At 31.4% G+C, this 11,676-nt stretch overlaps 1 protein-coding gene across 8 annotated transcripts in view; it reads left to right on the top strand.

Moving 5' to 3' along the window:
* The window catches only part of LOC122718559 (ribosomal protein S6 kinase alpha-5-like), a 43,354-nt gene extending 32,282 nt beyond the window's left edge, over nucleotides 1-11,072 (top strand). For 3 of the 8 annotated variants that reach the window (XM_043943677.1, XM_043943676.1, XM_043943678.1), the window contains exons 3-8: nucleotides 2,619-2,648; nucleotides 3,668-3,742; nucleotides 4,433-4,651; nucleotides 6,201-6,316; nucleotides 7,277-7,477; nucleotides 8,042-11,072. In XM_043943677.1, coding sequence (XP_043799612.1) covers nucleotides 2,619-2,648; nucleotides 3,668-3,742; nucleotides 4,433-4,651; nucleotides 6,201-6,316; nucleotides 7,277-7,477; nucleotides 8,042-10,015 — 2,615 coding nt within the window. In that variant the 3' untranslated portion in view covers nucleotides 10,016-11,072. Of the gene's footprint in view, nucleotides 1-2,618; nucleotides 2,649-3,667; nucleotides 3,743-4,100; nucleotides 4,190-4,432; nucleotides 4,652-6,200; nucleotides 6,317-7,276; nucleotides 7,478-8,041 lie in introns of all 8 variants that reach the window. The other 5 variants (XM_043943680.1, XM_043943679.1, XM_043943681.1 and 2 more) reach the window with 2 other exon arrangements.
* Nucleotides 11,073-11,676: the final 604 nt, after the last annotated feature.

Genomic DNA, 11,676 nt, shown 5'->3' on the forward strand with positions numbered 1-11,676 from the left:
AGAAAAATTTTCATCAATTTTTATTTTTACCAAAAAAAAAAAAAAATATTGAAATTAATTTCACATAGATACATGCACGCACTATCGAGCACAAAACAAATTATAAACGCAACGATTAAACTTCAATTTTCATTTACACGATAAATCCAAAAACTAGACAAGTGTTAAAAAAAAAAAAGAAGAGAGGGGGGAAGGGAACAAAAGTTTCAAAACCGTTTCGAAAACACTTTATATATTCATCCACGGCCAAAAAAAAAAAAAAAAAAGAAAAAAAAAATTCGCGGTTCCCAACAGGCTGTTTCACATTTCACGGTTCGATTGGAGCCAAGTCACGGTCTGTTCGAGATCGGCCATGATTTAAACGGAACACCGATCTAACACTTCCGGGCTACGCTCGGTCCGCGTGTGTTCTCCTCCATTCGCGGTCTCGTTTTAAAAACACACAGCTGCATTCTAGCGGATCAGTATTTACGTACATTCGCGTGCATGCCCGCACACCTGCCGATATTAACTGCAGGTGCATCTACATTTGCGCACGCCACCTTGAGCGACTGCCGTGCCACGCGATATTTCACGATCCGGCCACACCGAGACGTATGACGAATCACTACCTCTGCTTTCCCTCCGCTTTGTCCCCAGAGAGTCATTTCCCCTATGAAATGATTTCATAATACTCTCCGCGAATCACGCGTCGCGCTACCAAGATTCGCAGAGTTTTTTTGGAATCGATCCGTGGGCGTGGAGGAGGATTTTATTTTATTTTATTTTATCTATTTATTTTTTTTTTTTTCTGGAATTTACTCGCGACAATTTTCTTCTTCTTTCTCTTCAGAAATTTTCGAAAGAAGATTTGTAAAGCAGAAAAATAAAAAGAATTGTTATTAATTGATTCGATTTTTGGCGGTTTGAAATTTACTTGGAATTAACTTACGATGTAATCAATATTTTTTCGATTTTTGAATTTTGAATTTCGATTTCTCTATTTTTCATTGTAAAAATAATTTACAAGTAATGGTTGAAGAATGCGTGACTGAAAAGTTAGTTGAGAATAAAGACCATGAAGACAAGGCGGGGAAAAAGGTGGTATAAATGGAAAGAAAAAAAGAAAAAAAAGTATTGTAATGGATAGAAGAAATTTTAAATCGATCGTCCCTCCTTCTTTTTCTCGTTTCGCATGCAAGGTCGAGATCGCAAGCGAGCTGATTCGATAATCGAACCCGGGAACCGTGCAAGCGTCATTTTGCAATCATCACCTTCGCCGACCTTGCCTGTCTTTTTTTGAAACGACAGATGTCTAGATATCGATTCCAAAGTCATGAAATACCATCATTACTCCACGCTATTTTTTCCTCAAAGTTTTATCAAAGTTTTTTTTTTTTTTTCCATGAATAATATATATAATTTATTCTTCTTCCCCTTCCCCCCCCTCCCCTCCCTCTATTTTTCCAATAGTTTTTTCCTAATTTGCATTCAAAAACGCGTAATTCATTTTGAAAATGTAGAAAGTATCGATATCCTGCTAATTTGCGTATTGCCTTTGTTTTAGCCGTTGTGATTGATGGTCGTGGTATTTTTTTTTTTTTTCTCATCGTTTAAACTACTTTTTTTGTTTCGTTTATCTCGTGCAATTATGTACATGTAATTTTCATTCGAGATCTCGATATTGGACGGGGGAAAGCGATTGAATATTTAAAATATCCAATAAATATTTATCTCGTTTTTAAGCCATCTTGTTTTTTTTTAAAATATTGTATAATGAATAATCTGGAAATTTCCCAGATTTAGAAAAATTTAGAAAATTGATTTAAATTCGATAAACAATCTCAAGGTATTTAACTATGAACAACACAAGAGAGATATAGTGGAATATAATATTCCAAATTCAATATTCCAAGCACTTGTCTCAACAAGTTTCTAAGTAAATACGAAATGGCGATGAAGTTAAATTTCGAAATTTAATCGAGACATTATTAAATAACATATACAAACGTTATATAATTTTATTTCATGAGAGATGATCATCATTACCTTAATTTCTTAATTTTTTAATTTAATTTCCATTATGACGATCGTTTCCATTTCCATTTCCATTTTCCATTTGAAAAAAAAAGATTAGAAATAAAACGAATTCGAACTACATATTATAGAATATTTGAAATCTGTTCGATTTCGAAAATGAATTCGCCCCTTGTCGAATAAAATACATTTGACAAAACGATTACGAAACAGAGCTTTGGCCTAAGATAATTTCACATAGTTTCAAATGAAAGGAAGGGAGGGGAGGGGAGGGGGGGAGAGAAGATGTTGAACAAAGATGAATATAACTAAAAACCGATAAACCGGATAATACGTATTGTTCGTAAGCGAAATCTTATTTTCTAAATTGAATGGCAACGATGCAGAGAGAGAGAGAGAGAGAGAGAGAGAGAGAGAGAGAGAGAGAGAGAGAAAGAGAGAGAGATGGTAGTGGTGGTGGTATTAATGTTCTGTAATAAAACTAACGCACTTTGTTGATTTACACAATAGAAAATGTGAATTAATTAGAGCAGAAAGTTAATCGTGGGAGTTAACGAAACTCACTGCTTTTTTCTAACTATTGCTTCTTTCGTTTCTTTCAGCGTCTTTCAAGATTGAGTCCGTTGATGATGGTATGTGATATATATTTAATTGTAATAATTTAAGTATATGTAATTATTATACGTATAACATGTAATAATAATTTATTGTATTATTGTTAATGGTAATAATAATAATAATAATAATAATAATAATAATAATAATAATAAATTTCTTAAATTTTTTAGTTTTACATTAAACGATGGTGATGATATAACCATATCCCAACATGAATTTAACTTGTTTAGTTCTAGTTTTGGTTGGGCTGAATAAAGACTTATTTTAAATTTCAACCCGTCCATTTAACTCGCGTATAAATTTACAAGTTTTCGCTTTAAAAGTAAAATTATATTCTATCTATGATAATATCGTGATATATATCAATAATGTTTCCATTTATATATTTCTCTTATTGTTGTTCGAAGGTGATTAGAGATCTTATCTTTTTAATTTATACGAAACCATTCATATTTCGTACGAGTGGAGTGATATTTCCGGATATTAATCGAGATAATCAATCGTTTATTATTCGAAAGTACGTCGAACGAAAGTTCGAAAGAACGATCGAAAGGATTAAAGTTAAATAGAAAGTCCATTGGTTATTTTGATAACCAAGCTTTGATGAAAGTTGCTACTTCCAATTTCCTAGAACAATTAGAAAACGATTAGAAAATTGTTGCTTAAATATTTTTCAATACGTCTTTTAAAGATATCAATATAAACTTTGATTATAGTCCCTCGAGATAAAATATCTTCTTGATTTAGAATGATAGAATATAATATCACGTTTCTCTTCAGATCATAGTTATATATGTTATAAGTTGTAAAGTTTTTATTGCCTAGCCAATTTTCCAAATGGAAACGTATATACACGTGTTATCGTGACTCCATTTCTATTCAAAACCCACGTGCCTTTTCACCACTTCCTTGTACCACTTTTAACCTTCGTCATCATTACATCATCATCTTGGCAAGGAATTCATCTTATCATTCATCGAACACGTGTCATTGGACGGAGGGAAGTAAAATCGAGTGTTCCTGCTGATTACAGTAAACCTGGCAGACAGCGGAGGCCAGAGGGTTGACATGACGCACTTCGATCTTCTGAAAGTCCTTGGAACCGGAGGTACGTGAACGAAATACTTTATAGTTATCGATTAAATCCATAATGGAACGATTGATTTATTCTCCTTCTCATTTACAGCTCCTGTACAATCGAACATTTGAAAATTATTAATTTATTTATTTATTTATTTTAAACTCGTAATCTCTAATAGTAAAATTTAAATATTATACTATTTTTTTTTTTTTTTGCTTTCATTACAATATATTCATTTTATATATATAAAAAAAAAAAAAGAGTCTTAATTTATAATCTAGAAATTTTAGTTAGAAATCTCTCTTTATCGTATACAACATTTGTATACGATATTTTCGTTCGTTTTTATTTTTCTTATCTTCTATCTCTTTTATCCCCCCCACAGTTTATTCACATCCGTATATTCGAACCAAAAATCTACAAGGATTTATCTAAGATCCTACACCTACACGAAGGCATTGAATTTTCCCAACGGTAGAAGCCATTTTCCTGAAATCTACTTAAAAAAAAAAAAAAGAGTTTTGGAGGAATTTCCCATAACACGCATGGGGATGTGCATATATAATAAAATATATTTATTCGAATTGAATATATTTTTAAGGAAGTATGGACGAATAGCGATCGTGAACGATGATCGGCCGTCAATTTGATTAGATATAGACGATAATGGGGAAACAAAGAAAAAAAAAAAAAAGAAAAAAAAAATCTTTTGTGTAGCTTACGGAAAGGTGTTCCTGGTGCGCAAAAGAACTGGAACCGATGCAGGCAGACTCTACGCCATGAAAGTCTTGAAGAAAGCGTCCATCGTCCAGAGAAAGAAGACGACCGAGCACACCAAGACGGAGAGACAAGTTCTGGAGGCCGTTCGGGACAGTCCTTTTTTAGTTACATTGCATTATGCCTTTCAAACGGACGCAAAGTTACATCTGATTTTAGGTGAAATTTAAGATAACATTATTTCATTTGAAAATATAATGTTAAGGAAATATGTTATTTTATGAAGAGTATATGTATATGCTTTTTTTTTTTTTTCATCTCTCTTAACTCTTTTATTCTTTCTTAGGAAATAACTTTTATTATTTTTAGAGAAGAAGTTCTTTTTTTTTCATAAATTATGTATTATATCGTGTTTCTCTGTAGAGAAATATATATTTTATCGTTCACTTGTTTAATTAAAGTGTCGAGTATATGCAATATTGTACAGTAGAATCTTCAAGGTTTAATAAGCAGTAATAAGTATTTGAAATTTCATCACTAATTGATTCATAGTTAAACAGTTAATCTTTTAGTTTATATCATGTTAAGATACATTTTTGATGGAAAAAATAATAAGAAATTAGCGATGTTAAAATATCGAAAAATATTTACCGTGAAAAGAATAGATGTGTATGGTTTATCGAAAAAATTAACGAATCCTTTTATGACTAATGGTCAGAGTTTTAAAAAATTCCACAAGATGTAGTATATATTTTACATAAAGTTTTTGTTTATGTATAGATATAATGTATAAATAGGTATAAATTTTTTTTATCTTCAATATTATATAGTATCTGTGTTACTACCTGATATTGGACAAAAAAAATATCCAAGAAAGAGAAGGAATGTATATTTAAGGTAGTCAAAATACGATACAATCGTGACATCATCATTGAGTCTTCTGTAACGTTGTGTAACCTTCCTCCCTCGTAGAAAGGTATAATCATTTCGTGATTTCGTTTCTTCCTCAATTATTTCTCTTTAGAAGAATATTGCAATATATGAATTATTTTATTTTCGCAATGTATAAGGCGAGTAAGTTTCTATTTTAGAATTTATCTAATTGTAATTTTGTTATTATCTATCTAAGTCCAAAAGTCCTTTTATCTATGAAAATTCATATTGCTGTTTACATTGCTAATTGGTAAATGTAAATTTTTGTATATTATATTAAAAATATATTATAAATATTTAAATTAATTTTTATGTATTAAAATGCTAAAATATTTATACATATATATTAGTATCAATTACCATATCAATGTTAATTTAATCAAGTTGCTTTTTAAATAATTTTTTTTATTAAATAAAAGAAAAAAGAAAATCCACAAGAGTGTCACGAAAGAATTGGTGAAATATTCAAAAAATACTTCAAATATATTCCATTCGCCAAAGAACATGATTGAATTCCAAATCCTGCACGCAGCCGCTTTATCAATGAATATTTCATAGTCCAATATCTCGTTGACGAGTACCAGTGATAAATAAAAAAAATATCGTTACACCAATTCTGAAAAAAAAAAACAATAATTTTTTTTCGTCTTTTTCAATATTCTTTAAATCTTCTTCTACTATCTTCAATCGGATATTTTTTTTTTTTTTTTTTTTTTATTTGGAGACCCAATGATGATGATTCGCGAGAATAATGCATTACGCAGAGTTTTCTCGAATCGCGTTTCGAAGGATATTGTCCAGACCGAGGTTAAACGAGAACTTTGCTTTCTTGCAGATTATGTCAGCGGCGGCGAGTTGTTTACGCATCTGTATCAACGGGAACATTTTAGCGAGGACGAAGTACGAATCTATATCGGCGAAGTTATTTTGGCGCTGGAGCATCTACATAAAGTAAATTCGTTCTTTCATTCATCATCACTTACTTGAAACGCATTCTTGAACTTAAACTGTTCAATATAATGAGTATATTTAATGATTTTTATTTAAACTTGACATATAAATTTGAAATTTGAAATGGATATATATATATGTGCATATATTATTGATGTAACGTAAGAATTGGGCTTATGATTTAAAGAAGTTAATATGACGTATATAGATAAATATATTTTTTTCAAATTATTTTTTTTATATCATATATTAGATTAGATTTGATTTAAAAATTTTTAAGAATTCTCTTTAATAATAATATTAATTTTAATAATAATATTAATAATAAGAATTCTCTTTAATAATTTTATAAAGTAAATATCTGATTTATAGACTTTAATATGGTATATTTTAATTTCTAATGAAAGAACTCTAATACATAGATAATAATATGCGATTATAGATGAATCTTATGATTTAAGAACTCTATATGGTGTATAGATTGAATCTACTGGCATATGGCATATAACTTAGAGAGTCTATAATTGAAGAATAATTGAAGAATTTAGGGGAGAAGAAATTGATCTTAATATGCTATACAAATTAGATCTATAATTAGGAAGTCTGATATGCTGCTATAGATTGAACTTATAATTTTTTGAACTTCAATATGATGCACATATAGATTAGACATTTTAATAACTTTAATGTCACATAAAAATTTAAAATAAAAAAAATTATAAAATAATAAAAAAAAAGTAGCGAGATTATAAATTTTTAAATGTTTTCTTACGCATACTGTTTACGCCAGATATTTTTCTATAAATTATGTACAAAAAAAAAAAATAACAGTCTCAAGCTTATAATTTTGTATGCACTTTGTTTCAAGTATTACTCGTTGTGCGATAAATTATTAAAATATTCCATTTTTATCGCATATACTGATCGGTGAAACCTACAATGTTGCTTTCTCTGTTGCAGCTGGGTATAATTTACAGAGACATTAAACTGGAGAACATTCTGTTAGACAAAGAGGGTCATATCGTGTTAACAGATTTTGGATTAAGCAAAGAGTTCCTGCCGCACGAAAGGGACAGCAACGCCCGTGCTTACTCCTTTTGCGGAACTATCGAGTACATGGCACCGGAAGTGGTACGAGGGGGCTCGGCGGGCCACGATATTGTGAGTCAGGATGAATTTACGTCACGATTTGTTCCCTTCATTCCTGGAACTTCGTTATCACGCCCGTGTTACCCGCTTGTCAGATACATTTTTATCGATTCATTTTTCCTTGAAGAAAATTTTTCTTTTTTCCTTACTTGAAGAAAAATTTTTCTTTCTTTTGTGATTTTTCTCGTAACCGTAATTTCTCTTCTTGTTTCGTATAGAACATTTCTTAATTTAAAATTTAAACTTCTTATAATATTTTGTAAAAGAATTTTTTTATACGTTATATTATATATAACGAATAATATATATTTTGATATATATATATATTTTTGATTATACTTAAGAAGATTAAAAAATAGTGTACATAATATACGTATTTTTATTCAAATGAATCGTCTATCATGAAATTCCTAAATTCTTAATCATAAATCTTCATCTTTATACCTTCACAAAAAAAAATATCCAAAGTTTAAATCATCTTTAATTTATCAACCGTTCATTTAATGATTTCAAAATTCCAGGAATAACCTGGCCACGAAATATTCTATTCTAATAATCTAACAATTCGATTTCCAGGCAGTGGACTGGTGGAGTGTAGGCGTACTCACTTATGAGCTGCTGACTGGCGCCTCGCCTTTTACGGTCGAAGGCGAGAAGAATACGCAACAGGACATCTCGCGTCGAATACTGAAAACAGATCCTCCTATTCCCAGCCATCTCAGCCCAATTGTTCGAGATTTTATTCTTCGTCTTCTCGTCAAAGATCCACGACAACGACTCGGTGGAGGGCCAGGAGACGCCAAAGAATTGAAGGAGCATCCTTTCTTCAAAAAAGCGCCATCATCGTTCAGCTGGGAAGCTCTCGAAAAACGTGAAATTCCTCCTCCGTTTGTTCCTCAAATCGCCCATGAACTAGACACCAGTAATTTCTCGGATGAATTTACAAAAATGATCGCAGCTGATAGCCCAGCCGTAGTTCCGCCCAATTATGACAAAATTTTTAGAGGTTATTCCTACGTGGCACCATCTATATTGTTTGGAGAAAATGCAGTTAGTAAAGATATTTTCAAGGAAGCCACGAAAATCAATACAGAGTCTCAAAGACCGTCAACATCGGATGTATTGGCAGCCAGGTTCGAGGAGTCCACATTTTTTCAGAGTTACGAGATAGACCTTCGAGAAGAAGCCTTAGGAGATGGTAGTTTTTCAGTTTGTCGCAAATGTAGACATAGGAAAACGATGGAAATATTCGCTGTAAAGATTGTTAGTCGCAGGATCGACTGTGGAAGAGAAGCAAGTTTGTTAAGAAGTTGTCAAGGTCACCCAAATATAGTCAAATTAATCGAAGTTCATCAGGACAGAGCGCACACGTACTTGATAATGGAACTGTTATATGGAGGAGAATTATTGAGAAGGCCAAGACCCTTCAGTGATCAGCAAGCTAGTAGAATAATGCGACAGTTAGCTTCCGCGGTTCAATTCATGCACTCCAGAGGTGTAGTTCATCGTGATTTGAAACCAGAGAATATAGTATTTGCCCATGAGGCAGAGGATTCGCCAGTAAAGATTGTAGATTTTGGTTTTGCCAGGATAAAACGTGGCTGCGAGCCTCTACATACACCCTGTTTCACTCTCCCATATGCAGCTCCAGAAGTAATTGCTAGACAAGGCTATGATCAAAGCTGTGATCTCTGGAGTTTAGGCGCTATTTTATATTCAATCTTGTCTGGAAAACCGCCATTTAGATCAGGCTCTCTAGATTTAGCAACTAGAATCAGAGCAGGTGAAATTGATTTCGATAGTGAATCTTGGAATCACGTGTCTAACCTTGCTAAACAAGTTGCCAAAGGCTTGTTAACCGTGGACCCGAGCGAAAGACTGACAGCCAGCGAACTGGCAAATCATCCTTGGTTACAGGAATCAAATTCATTCGACGTGGCTAATTCATATGACGTAACTGTATTGGATAATTCGAATGCTTTGCTGGAGAAACCAGAAGGCTTCCGATTGCGTGAAGTAGATGGTGCAAGGCTTGCACAGCGCAGGAAGCTACACAAGCGTTCCACTTCTAGTTCTGTATCGTCATCTGCTTCTACAACATCATCGAGTCCCTCTGTACAGCTCCTTCGACCACCTAGTAACGCTACTAACGTTGCAACATCCGTTTCACCAGCCCAACCGAACGCTTTTGATTTCGGTGAAGACAAAGTAAATGAATATCTCAGTTCCTTATCCTCCTCTTCCGATTCAAATTCACCGAGGATTATACATCAAGAACCATCTAAAAAACGACATAAGCGAGATGAAAATGAGGAAACAAAATCAAAAAAATATAAAAAACAAAACGTCCAATATACAGAAATTTATAAAAATAGGACTGGTCCAGTGACCAGGTCTAGAAAAAGAAAATTAGAAGAACAGACTATAAATGAAGATGAATTATCGGTGTTAGAGCCCTGTGAAACAACTCATGTAGATTTCAGAGAGATCCATCGAAAACAGAAGGCAGGAAAGCGGCCCAAGAGGTTAACTACTATTACCGTGGAATAGATAAAATTTGCATCATCTTCTTTTCATATTTCTCCTATATATATATATATATATATATATATATATATGTGTATGCATTTCACGTAATGTTGCAACGTTGGCTGCCTTCGACGCTCGAATTGATTCGGGTAACATACATTGCGTCATTCCTATTTCCAGGACTTTGCTTGGGAACCGTTGGAATTTTGTATGAGTTCATATAAGCGATTCTATTTTTATTATTAATATTTATTTAAATATTTTAATAATACTTTATCATTGATATTAACGAAAAAGTGTTTAAATTTTATTATTAATTAATTTATTTAGCATTTTAGATAATGTCAATTAGATATTAAGGTTATGTGAATAGTATAAAACTAGATAGCAAAACTAAATATTTCTTTATAGCCATGTAACTTTATTTTATAATATAAAATTTTAGATATAAAGATAAATTAGTATAAAAAATTATAGTAAATAATTTAAAAGTAGTATAATAATTTAAAATTAGTTTAATATTTTACAATTAGTATAACAATTTAAAATTAATGTTTAGATATTAAATTATTTAGATTAGAAATATTTAGATATTTTAATGAACCCGTACAAGATTCAATATGGCGTGTTCCTAACTTTAATTAATTTTTCTTTTTTCGCATTATCTGTGATCACTTGTGTAAAAATGAAAAACTAACGAAACATAAAAGTCGTCGAAATTCTTTCGACTTTTTTATTAACCCTCGCTCTAACATTGATCTTTCTTGGATGAAGAAAAGAAAGAAAAAGAAATAAAACAAAGAATGAGGGAAAATGTAAAGCAAATGAACGATTTTGTGAAAAAACATAAAAATATTTAATAAAAATTCGATTCGTGAAAATTACTCATAGAAAATGTGCCTCAGAAAGACGATTTATAAGATGATGAATGTGGTGTACATGCGTTTTGAAGCGATAAAGAAATAGATTTTGGAAAAATGAAAATTTATCTATTTGAAGTATAATAGAAAGATAAATAAAAAAAAAAGATGGGAGAAATGCGTGTACCTTTTAGTTATTATATTAAGAGAAGAATAAATGTATTGTGGTGTACACGATTATTATTATTAATTATACATATTATATATATATAAATAAAAATATACACAGACTCTAATCGAAATAGTTTTGTTCATGTGAGCATATATTATATCGAATACATGCTATTCTTATACATTGATTTTTAGTCTTGAATCTTTATAAAAAATATTATATATATATATTATGTATATATATAAAACAAAAAAAATTATATATATACACACAATGAACATGCAAAACCATAAACACATGTGCATTCTATATATATATATATAGGATGTTAAAAGATAGGATCGACCCAGGTTATCAAGTATTGTAATCATAATGTATCCGTGTTTCCTCGCGATATCTTTATTTTGTACAATAAGTTTACATATTAATTTCTGTTTCTTTTTTCTTTTTGCTAATAAAATTATTGTAAGCATTGTATGTATTACGATTAAACGACTGGAGCATCGAAATGTTTGTAAAAAGATAAACCAATTAAAAGTTGCACTTTGTTAGAGAGAGAGAGGTGGAGAAAGGGAGAGAGAGGTGGAGAAAGGGGGGGAGAGATGGAGAGGAGAGGAGAGGAGAGGAGAGGAGAGGAGAGGAGAGGAGAG

This window comes from Apis laboriosa, unplaced genomic scaffold, assembly GCF_014066325.1.
Source record: "Apis laboriosa isolate Shangri-la unplaced genomic scaffold, ASM1406632v1 scaffold64_cov150, whole genome shotgun sequence".
Classification (NCBI taxonomy): domain Eukaryota; kingdom Metazoa; phylum Arthropoda; class Insecta; order Hymenoptera; family Apidae; genus Apis; species Apis laboriosa.